Source organism: Mesoplodon mirus, assembly GCF_964341445.2.
Source record: "Mesoplodon mirus genome assembly, chromosome: 11".
NCBI classification, from domain to species: domain Eukaryota; kingdom Metazoa; phylum Chordata; class Mammalia; order Artiodactyla; family Ziphiidae; genus Mesoplodon; species Mesoplodon mirus.
The window spans coordinates 66,095,389-66,114,401 of NC_138987.1; the positions used below are offsets into that span (position 1 = coordinate 66,095,389).

General features: G+C 45.4%; 1 protein-coding gene across 1 annotated transcript in view; it reads right to left on the minus strand.

Annotated features, from left to right (window-relative positions):
• PPM1H (protein phosphatase, Mg2+/Mn2+ dependent 1H) overlaps nt 1–19,013 on the minus strand; it is a 277,205-nt gene that overhangs the window by 88,267 nt on the left and 169,925 nt on the right. Inside the window, exon 5 of the mRNA XM_082634561.1 lies at nt 7,063–7,147. Coding sequence (XP_082490687.1) covers nt 7,063–7,147 — 85 coding nt within the window. The remainder of the gene's footprint in view (nt 1–7,062; nt 7,148–19,013) is intronic.

The window sequence follows — 19,013 nt, forward strand, 5'->3', positions numbered from 1 at the left end:
GGTCTCCATAGTGGCTGCACAAATTTACATTCCCACCAACAGTGCAAGAGGGTTCCCTTTTCTCCACACCCTCTCCAGCATTTATTATTTGAACAGTTTATTTATCCATTCTACTCTCCATGGCATTTGGATAGTTTCCAGATTGGGCTCTTACAAACAGTGCTGCTATGCACATTCTTGTCTTTTGGTGTAAACAGTGGTACACACTTTGTTAGGTACATACCTAGGAGTGAAATTGCTGGGTCAAATCCTTTTTTGAAGTAGTTGTTCCAATTTCCACTCCCATCAGCAGAATATGGAAAGTAAAAATACTCATGCGTGAAATGAGAAGTCACATTCCAGAAGAGGAATGTAAAGTCACCTACCTAGAAAAATTTTATATGAATTAATTATTTAAATGTTTAGAACTCTCAGTATGTGAAAGCAAGTTATCAAAATGAGGATTTTCAGTGTTCAATATACATCCTTTAAAAAACTGAATAATCTCTACTCTTTCTTGCCCTTAGGGGGGAAAAAAAAACTTTGTCAGGTTATATGAGAGGAGTATTGGAAGCCTTACATTTCAAGATGATTTATCCTGATAGAAAGTCTAAGGTCACAAATGAAATGAAGTTAATAAAGTCGGCCAAGCCACTGGTGGTCACTAACGGTCATACGAACAGTCAAAGGAGATGGCTGTTCCAAAGCCAAGGCTGGCTGCCTGATGTACAGTGCAGGAGGAGAATATTCTGGTATTCTGGTTTGGGTTAAAGAAAAGAAGAAGAAGGAAAAATGTGAAATGACCGAGACCTAAATACATATGGGTTGGAGTCTTTCATAAAAAATTCTGTCTTAATTTGTCCTTAAAATCTCAAAGTAGCAAAAACCAAGCTTGTATATATAAGCTATTACAGAATTGGATATTAAATAAAATTCTGTCTGGTTTATGTGAATCTCAAGGAAGGTTCACATTTAAATTTCGACATGGGATTGCACTCACCAGCCACAGAGAAGTAGCATGCCCCCAAAACAACTTTAAAATTGTAAAATTGAGATCTTATGATAAAGGAGTCACATGGAAACTGGAATACAAATAGAGATATTAAACAAAATTGCTTAGATTTGTCAACTCTATAACAGTTTAATGTATAGAATAAGGGGTAAAAGTGTTCATTTACATAAAACATATAAGGTTTCCATGTTCATATGCCTAATGCTTTTTCTTCCCCAGTAAAAATCTGGGGAAAGGCATTCATTTGTAGAGTGAACAACGCAGGTCAGCAAAAAGGATATGCCTGCATATCTCCAATCTCTTTGCATAAGCAAATGGAATTGAGAAATTTTATAAAAGGCCACAGTAGTCCCGATGACAGGACGGCCATGAAAAAGTTCATATATAGTTATATTTGAAAACCAAGAAATTTTATTTTGCCTCTGATCTAGGCCCTATTGTAAGCACCACAAATATTAACTCATTAACCCTCATTCCAATCCTATGAGGGTCCTGCAATTACCCTAATTCACAGATAAAGCAACTAAAGCACAGAAAGCATTTTACAGTTAAGTTTTTGCCCTAACAAACTTCAGTGAATCCTATCTACCTCTCTCAAAGCATATTTAACTTTAATATATTTAAAGGATGAATGACATTATCTTGCTTCCTTACACTAAGATCAATTCTTAAGGGACCCTATGGGCAGATGGCTCCAGTTTTATGTGCCCAACTTTTTATTCAGAATGTTTTGGGGGATGGGGCTTTAGAGTCTAAAGATCATTTATGTATAGCAACTGCGCAGAAAAACTGATTTTTTTTTTAAGAAGAAAATGTAGGGATTCCTTCTCATGATGATTTTGTTCAGCTGTGTGGAATTCATTTTCTTAGGTCTGCATAGTAGGTTTAGAATGCCTCCATGCTAAGTTTCTGACCTCTCCCAACCTGGAATAAATAATACATCCATTTATATTCATTTTCAAAATGAGGCTCTAGAAGTGGCGAGGTTCAGTTATAAGGGCTAATGTCTGCAGAGTCTTCCCGAAGCCAGGGAGTGCTCCTAGGGCAGCCACATATAAGTTCTGCCTCTGAAACCCTGGGCAGTGCCAATTCCATGCTCTAAATTTCTCCTGGCTTCTTCATGATGCTGCTGTGATCAATGGAACCTATAGTAAATATGAAAAATGTCAACCACTTTAGCCTGCCGTTTTTTTAATTCAAGATTTTGAAACTCAAATGCAGTTTTGCAAAGGGGGGTTAAATGGGGAGAGAGGTGGGGTTGGAGTGGATTTGTCCCTGACTCAGCCATCAGACAACACAGAGTGGTGGTGAAGTTGTCTCCCTGTGACTGCAGCCAGGCTCCCGGGCTTAACAACCTGCTCTCAAGGTTAAGGGCCACGTCAAGGTGGCAGGCCAGCCATTTTTACTCACTAGCACATATGACCCTTCCCAATTATAGCCTCTTGTCTCAAAAGCAGGTTCAGGCTTAAGGAATATACTTCTTGGGAGATAACTCTTGAGCGTGAAAAATCCCAGAGAGCCAAGAGGTACAATGCTGTCCCCCTTGAAACCTTTCCAAGCTCAGCACTAGAGAAACGGCAGACAAATCAAACCAGACTTGGTGTAGAAGGCTGCAGGCTGTTCCAAGGACACCGCAAGAAATCACCTCAGATAATGTTGCACTTGTGTGTATCAAATGTGCATTTGAAACCCACTTTCATCTCATCTGTACATTGCCCTTGATGATAAACAGCTGCAGACTTGGATTATCTACAAGGACAGACGTACATTATTTGAAGGTTTGATGATACCAGCACATCTTAATGTAATCAAACCAGAGTTTATAAATATGTCTAGGCAGAATGGAAGGGGAAGCCATTACTCTCACACCTCAGGGCTATAGAGGTCCCCCCTAGAGGGAGATCCATTTCTATCTGTCACCTGAAGCAAAAGTGGGAGTGATTTCCTGGAAGCTGCAGCATCAGAGCAGTAAACGCTGCCGAGAAACGCCCACAAACCAGACTGCTTTCCCTCCTATTTGGGCATTGACTCCATGAAAACATTCTGTCCAGCTTGGTGGACCTCCTTCAATATTTTATTTCAATCACCCTGGAAACGTTAAAAAAAAAAAAAAAAAGCCCAGCGAGAAAGAAAGCAAGGCTTAGTCGTGACTCGTAGGATCATCAACTCTCCCTGACTGCTGGAGCAGAAATGCACGGCCCCTGACCCCTCCATCGCACACCTGCCACATTCCATGTGAACAAGTCAAAACCTCAAGCCTGCCTGATTAATCACCCAGCCAAAGAATCTACAGAACAAAGTTCACATTACCCAGAGAGCTGTCTGAAGGGCCCTCTGAGGTCAGGATGCAAGACCAAACAAAATTAATGTGCCTGCCACATCCATCATCTTGTAATCTGCTTCCAGTTCTGTAATCCCCGAACGTCTGGACTGTGCATACCAAGAACATTCCTGTTCGACATGGATCAAAACGATTCATGTACAAAGGGCTCCGAACCCTCCCCACCTCTAAGAAAATCATTAACCATTTCTACAAGTCAAACAGCCCTGGGACTGCAGTCATTTGCTCAAACCAAGTCTCTAGGGACCTGGAAGTTTTCATGATTCTATCATAAATGTTTCTTCAGACAGACATCATGAAAATGAAATTTGATTGGACCTAAGAATAAGGAATACATTGTTAACTTTCTGGTGACGTACTAATTCATCTAGATTATGTAAAGGATACAACAGCTCTCACTGCACAAAAGTGGTTCTCAATTAGTTCAAGGGAACTGATGTTCCCCCAAAATGAACTGGTTGGATTAGATGCACCTAAAATTATAAGATACATATTGTATTTTATGTTATCATGAGATTACTTTTCACTATGACCTCAGAACATGTAATGAATATTTCAAGGGAAGTATTCCTACACATTTCACTCAGGAGGAAAGGAGATTCAGAGACATTGTGTGAGAGACTTGAGGTCACACTGCTCTTGCTTGGGCTGGGCTGAGAGAAGCCCACATCACACTGTGTTTTCCTCTCATAATTGATATTACTTTCAAGATTTTATGCTATAAACCTCCTAATTCTCTGAAATCCCTTACATAAAGATTTCACCACAAGGTTATTTTATGCTACCAGTCCCCTAATGCTCGCAAATACTTCACCACAAAGATTCACATCACAGATCATGTGAATATTATGACTGGATTTCTTCATTCCAAAGCACACATTCCTAGATTCCTGATGGAATAGGAAGTTGGACAACCAGGATATTTTATGTTTTGGTCATTTACACTCCTGTTGTCTGAGGAGAAAAATTTTAGGTATAATTTCCATATAGAGAAGCGTATACGGTTTAGGAGTAAGGATGACAAAGAATGGGGATGGTGTTCTCACCTTTTTAGAAATTCAGATATTAAGACTGTTCTGGGGGCTAATAGTGTCCATTGATTGTGCAAGAGTAACACCAAAATACACATTAATTTTAGGACCATTAGGAGTGATTCTTAAATAAACATAAAGGGACAATATCACTGAGGTGTGAAGGCCAGCAGAATTTGAAGTGGCAAGACTTTGATTCATCCCACAATAGCCAAATGAGTATTATGCGCCACAAAAACTTCCACATATATTATTTCATTTCATCTTTGCACCTGCCTTCTGGGGTTTTCTGTGCCCATTACTGACAGTGAAGCTGGGGATCAGTGAAGGGCCTTGTAGAAATCACAGACACAGTCACGTGACAAGGCTGAGCTCTGAAGCCACATGCATCTTATTCCAACCGTCCCAAAACAGACCACTGATGCTGGAATCTGAGTCTGAACAATGTCAGCATTCCCCTCCCTCCTTAAAAGTTAATGTTTTAAGCTCTTGGTATCATTCTTGCCACGTGAAAATGTGAAAGTATTTCAAAATAAAAAAGTGGATCTGCTATTACTCATCGCCTTTAGCAGGAAAACAGGAAATGGTTTTTACTAAGGGTCACGGAGGTGATGGGACAGGGAGGGGCTGAGGCATGGGAGGCAAAGGCCTGGTGCCGCTGTGAGCGGTTTCAGGGGAAGCAGGGGAGGTGCTGTGTGGTAATGACCCAGACATCAATACAAACACTGGCCCCTTTGGTCAACACACCTTGATTCAATATGAGCTCTGTGCTAGGTACTGACAACGTGAGGTCCCTAAGGTAAGGGGCCTGCCCTCCGGGACTCAGTCTGGAAGGGAACACGGAACTTGGAAAAAGCAATACAATACCACACGCTGACAGCCACGCTGTGGGCTTCCACAGGGCGCTGTGTGAGCACCAGGGACTGGGCCCCTGCGAGGGGTAGGGGACACGTCCTAGAGGAAGTGACATTTCTTTTGGGGTCTCAAAGTATGAGGAGGAGTTTTCCCGGCAGAGACAAAGGGAAGGGCTCTCCAGGAAGAGCGTATTTCCAAAGGCATGGAGATCGGAGAGAACACGGTGTGTCCTGGAAATGGAAGACGGTTCTCCGTGGCTGCAGCCCGGGATGCACTGTGTCCCTGGTGAGGGCAACGAAAAGATGATGCTGGAGAGGTGGGCGGGAAGCCCAATTCTGGGTCTGCCTTCTGTACACTGTGGGGAGCCAGAGGTTTTTAGGGAAGAGAGTGACAAGATCTATGTGATGATCACGTGGCGGAGCTTTGTGGAAGATGGACTGGAGAGAGCCAGCCCGGTGGCAGGGAGGCCGGCTTTTATGAACTCGACTTGGAAGGGACCCTCGCAGCTCTGAGGTCCTCGGTGGCCCTCTGGTCTAGCTCTCTACTCTGTAAGTGGCAGACCAAGGTCTGGAAAGGTTAAGAGACTTGCAACAAAGCTACCCAGCTGGTGACTAAGGATGGGGGCAGGATGAGGTCCTGCCGGCTGCTGCCGGTCTCTTCCCCCTGCCTGGATGGCCAAGGAAAATGAAAGGCTCTAACATCTGGGCCCCCGGAGGGGCTTCAAGTTTATCTGCTTGAAAATAGCAACAGATAGGTTGGAAAATAACAGTAGTCAAAGAGTGAAGAAACATTGTTACCTTGGCTTTGGATTCCTGTTGTCTTATGGACCAGGTAAGTACCAAAAGCAACACAGCTTAGCTACTCAGTAAAACCAACACAACACAGTCAAGGGAATTGAGGGAAGTGCACAACTTCTTGCTAAATCAACCAAAGTCATCAAATCCTGACTGTTCCCACATGCTGGAATTCAGAGACCTGAGTGAAGTCCTTTTGGAGTAGGCTGGGTCAGTTCTTTCCTAAGAGCAGACGGTCACTATCTTAGCCTTATCGTCTAAAAAGAAAGCCAGTTGGCAAGAGAACATTTCATCCACAGAGCTACTATTCACAGCTAGTGCCGAAAGATGCCCACTGCAAAGCAATCCTGTATGATCATCATCGTTGCAGAACTGAAAGCCTAAGCCTAACACCCTACCCCTGGAATGTGAGGGCAGGGAATATACTCTGTTTTTCAGAAAGCTCAAATTTTCAAAGAAGCAAAAATTCTCAAGATCTGAAAAACCAAACAGCCCTCCTAGAGCCCTCTCATAATTTCACTCCAAGGAGGGAGATCTAACATGGAGAATTTATTTTCAGGGTAGACACAGATTTTCGGACACCTGCATTTCTCCCAAAGGGCCCCTGAGACTTCATATCGAAGCAGGAAGTCATGGTGTGTCATCAGACTCTGGGGGCTGCCACCCTGCTCACATGAGATTCAGACTCGTCTGAACCCTCTGCTTGAGTTAAAGTGAGTGGCAGGCCTGGGGAAAACGTATCAGCATTCTTTAGCACCACATTTCGTATTGTACATACCAAGCCATTAAAGGAAACAGAGCATGCCATGTCTTTGATCGGTCACAGATGGGAGAAAACCAGCCACAATAATAAATTCACGGAGGTGGAGTGCGTCGTCACACACGCAGCCAGGATGTGTGATCCAGGAGGTGTGTATGGGGGGTGTTAACGCCATATGTCGCTTTACTGCTGTGGGCCCGCTCCCAGGTCAATAGCAACATGTTCCTCCAAAACAGCTCCGACGCCATCCCTGATGCCGCGGCACTCTGCCAGACCTACGTGACTCTTACCAGGTACTGAAGTCGCTGGCGCTCAGTCTCAGGGGTGAATTCCGAAGACATGGGGATGATTTCTCCATTTCTGATGATTATGGCCCTGAAATGGTGAAAATGCATGTCAGCAGCCAATCTCATAAGTACCTCGATTCTGTCATAACTCCATAGCTTAGTTCAGAATACACCTGAAACTCTCAGAGGATACTTTTTCCTCTGACCTGCACAGCAAAGCTCAGCGTTACCAACTCACCACCATCTTAAGTATCTTTAAGAGCATGACATTCTCATTAGCTCATGTTTACTTCTTCTGCTAGTTTCATGCCCAGCACCAAGCATAATACTTGGCACATAATAGATGGTCAGTGAATAAATGAATGAATCAATGAATGATGCCCAGAGGCTCACTCTAGACTAGTGCTCTCCAGTGGGACTGCCTGTGATCATTAAAACTTGTGTTTTAATCTGTGCAGTCCAATATGGCAGCAACCAGCCCCATGTGGGTACTGAGTATTTGAATCATGGTGAGTGCAAGCTGAGAAACTGAATTTTTAATTTTATTTAATTTTAATTCATTTAGCTTTAAGTTAAGCAGTCACAAGCGGGCTAGTGTAGTAGACAGTGCAGCTCCAGATCCTCGTCACTCAAAGTCCCTGTGAGCCAAGCAGCTTGTTAGAAATGCAGACTCTCGGGTTCCACCGCAGACTTCCTGTATTGGAATCTGCATTGTTGTAAGATGCCAAGGGAATTCAGAGGCAGGTTAAAATCTAAGAACACCGGACCTAGGCTCCTGAGTTTCTAGGGTAATATCCTGGGTCCAGGAAAACCACTCTTATCTCATCTTAAAGCTCAGGAAATTCGCATACTCTCCAAAATGTGCCCAACAGCTACTGCCGACTCCGGGACTTCCGAGAGAACAGAGTTCCCCAAAGCAGATGTCTAAAAGAGGAGTTGCCGGATTGATAACTGTGCCGCAACCTTCCCTAAGCCTGTTCTCGGTGGAGCCTCCTGTGCTCAGACCTTGTTCCGCAGTGGTCCCTGCAGCCGCATGCCAGCTATCGATCAGTTGCGGCGGAACGCTGTCATTTCTACAACAAATCCAAGTGGCTAGGGGAGCTGCATTCTATTCGAAACACAAAGCTCCTGGTATCAGGGAGCCAGAGACCTGGGGACCCAGCACACCTCTCTGTGAAGAACCACAAGCATGGGGAATACCATCAATGAGCTCAGCTCTGGGTGGATGCCTCACTGACATGGGGAGGCTGCAGTTTTTGTGCCAAGAAGCCCCGGGCACCCCTCCCTCCCACCGCAGAGGCAGGCAGTCCCTGACTTGGCAACAATCCCTATAAATGGCTGCAGCTGTTCGACCCCCTCCCCTGCTAACCCCTCACCACCTAGGCCCAGTTGCTGCTGTCATAGAAACTAGTGGAGGGGGGCAGGCAAGGGAGGAGATGACAATAAAAATCTTGGGGGCATTAGGGAATTTATGGATCTAGGAGAAAAATGGTGGAAGCTGTAAGAAAATGGAAAAGTTGTGCGGGGGCTGACCCTGGGAAGAGGGTGGCTCTTGCTGTAATACTCGTATCACTTCTTTTATTAAGTCGCCGAAAACAGGACAGATTAAAGATTCCTTCTGATAAACCCAGAGTCACTTGTAAAATGCAACCCACCTCCCCCAACCCCAAGAAAGGTGATATCCACCATTCACAAATCAGTGTGAGTTAACTGAAATTGTCTTTGTCCTACTTATCAGCTGAGAATAACTGTAATAAGAGTAGAGGTTTTGATAGAGGCTGGAGAAACTTGGAGAACTTGACAGGATGGGTCAGGAAGGTCAAGGTTAGGGCCTAATCTTAAAGTAGCAAGAATGGCCCAGAGAATGTGGGGCACTAGAGCAAAAGGCATTATGCAGTAAATTCCTACAGCAACCTTCCGTTTCAAAATTTTGCTAAAAGCTAATCTTAATTCTTTTCCCTCCCTTTTCCTACATGGCCCCTGAATTCCAGCTTCCAGGCTCAGACTAAGAAAGGTGGGTATCCGGGAGGGAAGTAAAAGATCGCGGTAAGAGGAGGAAGGAAGGGACGGTGGAAGATGTGGTGTCAGGCAGCGTGGGCCTGTGGGGAGCAGCCAACCAGACCATGCAAGATCCTCCTCCAGGACCTAAGTGTCAGGAGGTCAGGGGCCTGGTCTGTTTTGTTCACTCTCATAGTCCAGATGCTTGGTATCTTGCCTGTCACCTAGCAGGGGCCCCATGAATATTCACTGAACATAAGAACAGATGAGAGAACTTAGGAGAAGCTTTGCCTTGAGTCTGAGGGAGGAAGAGAGCACAACTAGGGAGGCAGCGGCCGTTCGCTTACACAAGGAGAGTCGGGTGGAGGTCACAGAGCCGAGGGGGGCCTGCGCCTGGAATCGCACCTGCTCCCTCAGCCATCTTTTCCTCTTCTCCTGACCAGGTGACTCCATCCATCACTTCCAACCCTGGAGTCTTCCCTACATCAGTTATTCCCTCTGTATTCCCAACCTCTCTCTCTACTGGCTTTGCTACCACACTCAAAACACTTTGTGTTTGAAATCAAACAAAACAGAAACCGAAACGAAAGCCAAACAAACAATACTCTCCTAATCTGAAACCCACTTTCAGGGTCTTTTCCCCTTTCTTTCCTCCTAAACCAAGCTTTACACGTTCATTACACAGTAATGTACATTCAGGGGCTCTGCTTCCTCACCTCCCACCGATCCCTCAAACACAGGTAAATTCTCTTCTTGCCCCTCTCTCTACCTGACTGCTCTCACCAGTCCCCAAATGGCCTCTTTGCTGCTACACCCCCTGACCATGACCTCATTCCCACCTTCCTAGGCAGCATTTGCTGGTCCCTCCCGACCCCAGCTTCTGGGGCACTGCTTCTCCTGGCCTCCCTCTGACCTCCCAGGACACTCCTCTCAGACTCCTCTGGGGTTGTGGGCTGCCATTCCGTCTCTCTACCCGCTCCCTGGGCACTCGCTTCCTAACCCTGTAACCCCCAAGATTTGGTTTAGAGGCCTCTCCTACATGCTCTGTTAGCCTGGTGCTCCCAATATGGAACACATCCTGTTTTGTTACTCATTGCTTAACTGTCCGCCTTCCGAGCTGGCCTGTAAGCTCCTAAGGCGAGAACCATGTCCGTCCTGCTCACGCTGAGGCCCCACTACTGTGCACAGAGCCAGGCAGTTACAAGCAGTACTGGCTACAGAATTTCTAGGGTCCGGGCCAAATAAAAATGCAGGCCCTCTTGTTCAAAAATTAATGAGAGGGCTTCCCTGGTGGCGCAGTGGTCGAGAGTCCGCCTGCCGATGCAGGAGACACGGGTTCATGCCCCGGTCCGGGAAGATCCCACATGCCGCGGAGCGGCTGGGCCTGTGAGCCACGGCCGCTGGGCCTGCGCATCCGGAGCCTGTGCTCCGCAACGGGAGAGGCCACAGCAGTGAGAGGCCCGCATACCACAAAAAAAAAATGAATGAGAATTTCAAGACTGTGACAACAGAACATGAAGGCAAACGTGGCAGCCCGCACAGGTCACAACCCCACGAAGCGGGCCCTGACTGTGCGCCCTTAATATGTACTGGATGAATCGATGGCTTCAACCATGACACATGCCGATGATTCCAAATATCCTTTCCAGCCCACACGTCTCTGCTGTGCTCCAGCCTGGAACAGCCAACTGCCAACAAACATTCACTTGGATACTCACTGGCCTCTCAGGCTCGACGTGCTTCAGACTTAATGATCCTGCCCCACCACACCCCCAAATCTGTCCTTCCAGCAGTCCCTGTCTCAGGGAACAGCATGCCTTTCCACGGGGGGGTGGGGGGGGTATTCCAGAAGCCATCTCACTTTTCTCCCTCTACACATCCAAACAGGCAGCAACCCTGTAGAGTTGATCGCCTCAGTAGCATGAGAATCCGTCCCTTTCCTTGGTTTCTTCTGTCAGTGCCTGGGTTCAGGCCGCATCCGAGCTTGTCTGCCTGACTCAGGAGCGCTGCTCCCCAGGGTCACCAAGATGATTTAAAAGCATTACTCACGTCACGTCAGATCCCCTACGGCAAGCCCCTAGGCGCCTTCCCAGCATTTCCACTTTCCTTCATCATTTGGGTTTTGCCTATATTTCTGGTTTCAGTCTCACACTTGCTGTTCCTTGCACCCTGCCTCCTCCTTCCTCTGGCCAGCTGATTCCTCTCTGAGGGTCAGCCCAGGAGAATGCCCTCCTGGTCTACCTTCGATGCCCCTTCTCTGTGACCCTGTGGGGTCACGTGCCTGGTGTGCCACAGCCCTTACCAGTCTCACTGAGATGGCTGGCCTCTGTGGCTGTCTCTAACTACCTGAGGATGTCTTCTGGGCAGAGCCTAAGCCCTGGTTTCTGAATCTCCAGCACTCAGTGTGTGGCCTGTGACAGACAGGCAATAACTATTTGCTGAGGGATAAGCGACTAAAATGGATGAAGAGTGAACTGGACTTGGGTGGATGAACAGACGTGTCCAGAAGCGAAGGCCCCAAATAAGACTTCTTAATAACATGATCTGTAACTGTCTGTCTACAGCCGGAGCCCTCAAAAATCCACATGCTTTTTCATTGGTTTTACAAAAAGACAATGGACCTAAAAGGATGTTGTGCTGGCTGAATCAACACTGAAAAGTGACTCAAAAGATAAGGGAAAACTAGACAGGGCCCCTGTCCTTAGTGGGCAGGGGAGGAAGAATGCAGCCACCACTATGTTTACTCTGTTTTTTCATTTCAAATTCGTACACAACGAGGTATCAGCATTCAACTCCAATGTTCACTGCTGGGGTAACTCTACCTAATTACTTTCATAAATAGATCATTAGATCTAAATCCACTTATGTACAGAACAGTCTTCACTTCTGTTTGAACGACCGAGGTTTTCCTTTATGAGACACCCGTGGATTAAAGAATGACAGCGAGTCTGGCAGCCAAACTTTCCCGTCCCTGCATCATGATGCCTCTTCCTATGCGATTCCCGGCTTCCTTTTGATCTTTCTCTCTTTCATCCCTCTGATCTAGGGATCAATTTGTCAGAGAGCTGGTCTCCAATCTGGAGTAGGGCAGTGAGAGGAAGGGGTTTCAAAGGGAACAGAGTGCATGTGAAGGCTGACAAATCCTGTACTAAACAACCAATAAAGTAGAGAAATGCCTTTAAAGCTACATCCTCTCATCATAGGATCCTTATAGACTTCATATCTTCTACTTCATTATTTTATGAAACGTTTTTACTAAACGGGGAAAAGAAAGCTATATAGCAGCGAGTGTCAAGGAGAGTTAGGCACATGCCCTGACCTTTCTTCTGGGGCCTCAGGTCCAGACCTGTAGATACGACTGTGGTCAGGATGACATTTCATTCACCTACTCAGTGTCTGGCCAGAGACTAGGTGAGGGAGTCACCAGGGGTTGGGTGATTTCATCAACTAGCAACCACTTCCCACCTGGCATCCCACACCATACAGACGGGGTGGTTCCTAAGCATATTCTGCAAAGTGAAGGCTAGCCTTTCATTTACAGAGACTAACTGAAATATACATGCTTTAATTTCTTACCCAGTCTAATAGACGGAGCAGTATTTGTAACACGGCGAATAATAAGGTTTAATGTGTTTTTGCGAGTCAACTGCAAGGATGGGAAAAGAGGAGGTAAAGCAAAGACACTGATAGTTTTTAAACCCTCCCTCCCATATGAGGCACATGACAGGATAAGGGCAATTTATTCCTAACTGATGAGAAATTTGAGTTCAGAGAACAGGTGCTAGAAAATTCTGCTACTTATATCCTTGAATGTCACAATTTGGAGTCAAAAAGATTTACTTTTTGTTCTCCAAGCTGGTCAAAACGTAAACTGGTCAAGAGAAAAATAAAGGGCCAAACAGGATGCTCATTTCAGATATTCTCTCAATTTTACACTTTCTCTTAAGGAGATCACACTAACTCCTGTTAAATCCCGTCTCAGAGCAGGAGTGATACTTTCCAAAGGCATCTGACAAACAAGCAAAAGAAAAAAAACAATAAAAGATGTGATTAGACAACTGACCGGAAGGGAAAATGCAAATGTTCAATAAACATATGAAAAGAAGTTCTACCTCCCTGGTCCAGGAAGAGGCAAATTAAAGTAAAAGTAATGTAATTTTTGCTCATCAGATTGGCAAACATCTACTGAAAACATTAACAATATATAATAGTTCTCATAGGGTGAGGGGAAAAAGTCATTCTCATAATTAAAGGGAACATAGACTGTTATATTTCTTAAATCTCTTAAAATTGTAACTACATAAAAAAATGGTTCAGCCACCCTACTGTGGCGAATATATCCTAAAGAAATAAAAGGTTCGTTACAAGTCAACAATTCATATTTGACATTACTTGTTGTGGCAAAGACTGGAAACAGTATGAATGTTTATCAAAAGGGAGAATTGTTGAATGGATTGCTGTGTAATCTATGTTATACAGTCACTTAAAAAGTTAAGTCTGTTTTGTAACCTGCAGGTACCCATGATGTATTGCTAAGAAAAAAAGCACGTTGCAGAGTAATATGGGGAATAATCCCATTTTTATAAAAACAAAAACTATATATAGATACCCTACATACATGAAGTATCTGATTCCGGGCCAAAATCCTATGTGTGCTCCTTCAGGCTCTGCAAAGGCTCTACTGGGCAGGCCTGCCGGGAAGCTGCCCTCCCCACCCCTGGTGCCCAGCCAGGGCTCTGCAGTCTCTGAGGGGAGCTGCAGGCCAGGGCTCCCTCTCCCCACCCTCACCATGGGTCACATTTACATACTTTTCTGCCTACCCAGCCTAGGCATCTCCACCAGGAGTCTTGGCTAAGATACTTTTCCCCACTCTGACTCAGTACTTTTCCACTCCTAGTCCTTCCCCTTTTCCACCACCTACCTGCCATCCCACCCCCATCCCCTGGTCCAAAGGCACAGCCTTTTGTTCAGAGCTCCTCAACACGGAGAAGATCCCTCCTGCCCTGCTGCATGTCATCACCTGACCCTGGCCCCGTGCCCTTGTGTGGGGAAAACGGAACACTTTGCTTTCTCTTTGCCTCTTGCCTGCACTATCAGAGAGTGAATAAGGCTGTCACTGTACTAACTGGCCACCTGGCTGTCTGATAATATAAATTATGTTTGAATGAGTAGGGAGAAAGGCACGGGAGTGGGAGAGAAAGTTAATTTTCCTTTACATATCTTTGTATCATTTGACTTACAGGAATCGTGAAACATTCCTTTTGCAAATTCTGAAGAGGAATTTATTTGCCCAGATTTGGCCACATATTCACAAAAGGCCCGGAATCCTACTAAATGCGAATTCATCTTTGTAGCACTACCAGTCTTCGTGAACCCTGTGGGACCCAAGCATTACGTGACCACAGAATTCTTCCTGGGGTCCAAACGTCTCTCAGAGCTCAGGTGTGACTGCAAAACTCTCCTGTAGCTGCACCAGAAGCCACTAACTAAGAAGCCAGTGGCAGAATTTTGTTATAAAAATGAGAACTGGTTAAGACCAAAAATGTCTGTACCTTCTTCTATCACTTGTGTTCTAAGAGGAGACACCCACAGAAGTAGGTGCAGAACTGCCGACCACGCTCACAAATGAAAACGACAGAAAGACGTTCTGAATGAAGAGTGAATGGGATGACTCAAGGATTCATCAGCCCCCCCGCTGGATGGTTAGATCCCATTTATTTTAGGCACACACAAGGGTCTGTACATACGTAATCCTCCCCCTCCTGCCACAGCCTGGGCATTCTGAACTACTCTGACACACACGTTTCTCTGAGGACCTAAGAACTTGAAACTATGCCTCTTAGGCACTGACAGTATGCATCCGTGTAATACTTCTTCATTGGCCACAGGGAAATCTTCAGTGTGTTAAATCAGTGACACTTTGATAAAGCGAAAACAAAACAAAACATCCCCCGCTGCCCCACCTCAATGACTGCATCCACTGCCTGTGGGCTGCCTACCACCACACTATGTCCAGAGTTCAAGGCCAAGGCAGCCACCGAGGGGTTTGGATGTGGCCGTGGGATGGGAGAGGCACTTCCCCTTAGAGATCACCGCTGGAAGTAAGTGGAGCAGGAAGGAGCAAACAGCCAGCTACACTTCCTACTGCTTGGAAGACATCTCCCTCTTTCCAGGGCAAGCAGAACTCAACATATACTGGTGAGTATTGTGGGCAATGTGCTGTAGCTTATGTTCACGGCTACACTTTGGAATGGTCTCACTGTGTACAACACCCTCTTGGAGTGTTTCAGAAAGTACCCCCTAGCCCCAGGATGCTACTAGCTTTGAATAGTAGAGGCTCATTCACACACCCTCCTTTCTAGCCTTCAGTGAAATGAGATGATGTTGTCTCGGTGCGCTGCACCGCTCTTACGTCATCGGCTGTGACTATCAAGAAAGCTTCAGGGCTTCCCTGGTGGCGCAGTGGTTGAGAGTCCGCCTGCCAATGCAGGGGACACGGGTTCGTGCCCCGGTCCGGGAGGGTCCCACATGCCGCGGAGCAGCTGGGCCCATGAGCCATGGCCACTGAGCCTGCGCGTCCGGAGCCTGTGCTCCGCAACGGGAGAGGCCACAGCAGTGAGAGGACCGCGTACCGCAAAAAAAAAAAAAAAAAAGAAAGAAATAAAAAAGAAAGCTTCAGATTCAAGCAAAGGAGCAACACATTGAAGTTTTCAGAGGAAGAGGAAGTCTGGAGAATGATGGAGGACAAATGCAGCAGAACTCCAGCCAGCACTTCCTTTCTGTGAGCCTCAGGAAGCTTAAAAGCCCGTGCTCTGCCCAGTGCACTTCAGAGCAGACCACCTGTCAGCCCTCCTGCCTGCTCAAGGTAAAAACTGTGGCCTGAAGACCAAACAAAATACTAATATTCACAAATGATTTTGCAAAGAGGTACTATGTAAACTTGGTATAAGGACAATTAATGAGCATATAGGTTTTCAGCCACAATAAAAGGTCCAAGTGGCACAAAGAATGGGGAAAAATTAATAAATATACACATATATCCCTTATATACCTAGATTTATAGTTATAGATATAGATTATATACAATATAGATATATTTATATATAAAAATCTCCACATATAAATCTCCATTTGTAAACATCATATATATTCATATATATATGAAAATCTCCAAGCTTAACAATAAAGGTAGAATCTCTCTGCAGAGCTGAAACGGAAAAGAACTTCAAAATCGCCAGGCTGCTGGACTTGAGAGGCAGTTAATAGTTTCCAGCAGGCCAGTCTCCACGGAGGGAAAGGTTAAGTAAGATAAAAGTCAGGGCTCAAGCTCACTCCTGAAGGCAGCATCCAAACCAAGTTGCTTCACTTTGCCATAGCCCTTGGTTTCTTCTCTCTGCAGCATAGGAACTGCTGGCCAGCAAAGCAAAGCGCTCTGAGGCTAGTGTTTGCAAGAGTCCAGGTAGCACAGAACTTCATTCCCATCTCAAACAGTTAAGCAGGGCTTCCCTGGTGGCGCAGTGGTTGAGAATCTGCCTGCTGATGCAGGGGACATGGGTTCGAGCCCTGGCCTGGGAGGATCTCACATGCCACGGAGCAACTAGGCCTGTGAGCCACAACTACTGAGCCTGCGCGTCTGGAGCCTGTGCTCCGCAACAAGAGAGGCCGCGAGAGTGAAAGGCCCGCACACCGCGATGAAGAGTAGCCCCCGCTTGCCACAACTAGAGAAAGCCCTTGCACAGAAACAAACACCCAACACAGCAAAAATAAATAATAAATAAATTAATAAACTCCTACCCCCAACATCTTCTTAAAAAAAAAAAAAAAAGTTAAGCAGCCAGCCAGTCCTGCAGCATGGAAACTGCCCACATGTGTAGTAAGGGGTGTGTGAGTGTACAACATACAGCAGGAATCTTTCTGGGTTGTTTTAAGTTCTGCCAGTTTACACGGGAGGTTGTAATGGGAAAGACAAAGCACTACTGTGGGGCAACGGCCGAAGTCAGGCCCTCTCCCTGCTCAGAAAGTCCACAGCCCTGAGGGGTACCCATCCATGTGCCCCATTGCTGGTAGTGAGGTGGTGTGGTGGCAATGGCACTGGCTTGGGAACCAGAACTTGTAGGTGCCAGCCCCACCTTAGGTTAATCGCTAGCTCTGGGCCTTGGTGTCCTTGCCAATAAAAAGAAGGGATAAGGACAAGGCACCTCCCAGGTCTAAATTTCAGTGATTCTGAAAATAAGACAAATATCTGCGGAGTGGAGAAATACAGACAAATTACTACAGCTACTACTTGCCCTCTCAGGAGGAGGTAATCCCCCAAATTTAGATTCTGATAAATATAAACCAATACAGAAGTGCCAGGATGGGAGAAGTCACCCTCAGTGCTTCTTTTAAACCATAAAGGACAAGGAGCCCATTATCAAGCAAGCCCCCCAATGTACGTTCACGGCTGTCACCAGTCCCCTTGGAATGCAAAGCTGCAAACAAAAGGCATCTCTGACCTGATTCCATTACACACTTTTTCAGCTGAAAGTGATTCGAAACGCAACATTAAACCGCACATTTTCCAGAATGGAGGAGAAAACCTGGTACAAGGTGACAAAGAGCAACCATTTGGAAAACCCATTTTGACAGCGCATATCAATTCCAAAGTACAGGGAGGAGGCATCCATTTTGTCAAAAAGCATCAGACCTTGTGAATCCTCTTCAGATGCAGCAGGAAGCATCTGTCTCCTTCAAAAGTACTAGAAATGTGTCGATGGAAAAGAAAGCAGGGCAGCTGATGGAGTAAGCTGGGGTTACCACCATCAGACGACATCCAGGCTGTTGATGCTAATTAGAGGGGTCAAAAAATAGCTGAAGGGAAAAAAATAATCCCAGGAGCCTGGAATTAGCTTTGGCGTGTTTTTAGTCATTCCATTTCCAGAATGGGTACTAAAGAAAAAGGTTGCGAATACGATGATTCATTTAACAGAACCTCAAATACGCAAGTGTATCAGCAAAAATATTCACCAAAAAATGGTCAGGAAAAAAAATTCAGATCTTTCAGTAGCAGCAAAAATAAATGACCGCTCGCAGAGCAATAACTGAGTCAGATGTTCCTGTTTTCCTCGCAAGCAGCCCAGTCTGTATTCATACCACCCAGAATAATTTCTCAATGTCATAATTCAGCCACTTTCTACAAACATCTTGCTATACCAGCAACATTCACAAAAACAAGTGCACCGGCACAATATTTTCCACACCAGGTAGAAGCCTTACAGTCACGAAAGAAAACTTTTTGAGGTGCTTATTTCTAAAAATAATGATAAGGGGTCCATGTGTATATAAACGGTGGGGTTGTTTGTTCTTTTTTAAAAAAATATGTTCCACATTCCATAAAATTCACCCCTGTAAAGTGTACAATTCAGTTGTTTTTAGTATATTCACAAGGGTGTGCAGCCATCAGCACTATCTAATTCCAAAACATTTTCATCACCTCAAAAAGAACTGCTTGCCATACTCATTAGCAGTCACTCCCCATTCCCCCCCGCCTCCCCCTAACCCACGTCAACCACTAATCTGTCTTCTGTCTCTATAGATTTGCCTGTTTTGGATATCTCACATAAATGAGATCCTATAATATATGGCCTTTTGTGCCTGGTTTCTTCCACTTAAAATAACGTTTTCAAGGTTCATCATGTTATAGCAGGCGTCAGTACCTCATTCCTTTTTATGGTTGAATGAATATTCCGCTGTAAGGATACACCACATTTTGTTTATCCATTCATTGGTGGATGGACATTTAGGTTGTTTCCACTCTTTGGCTATTGTGAATAACATCGTTGTAAACATTCATGTACAAGTTTTTAGGGGAATATATATGCTCAGTTCTCTTGGCTATCTACCTAGGAGTGGAATTGCTGGGTTGCACGGTAACTCCATGTTTAACATTTTGAGGAACTGCCAATCAGTTTTTGAAA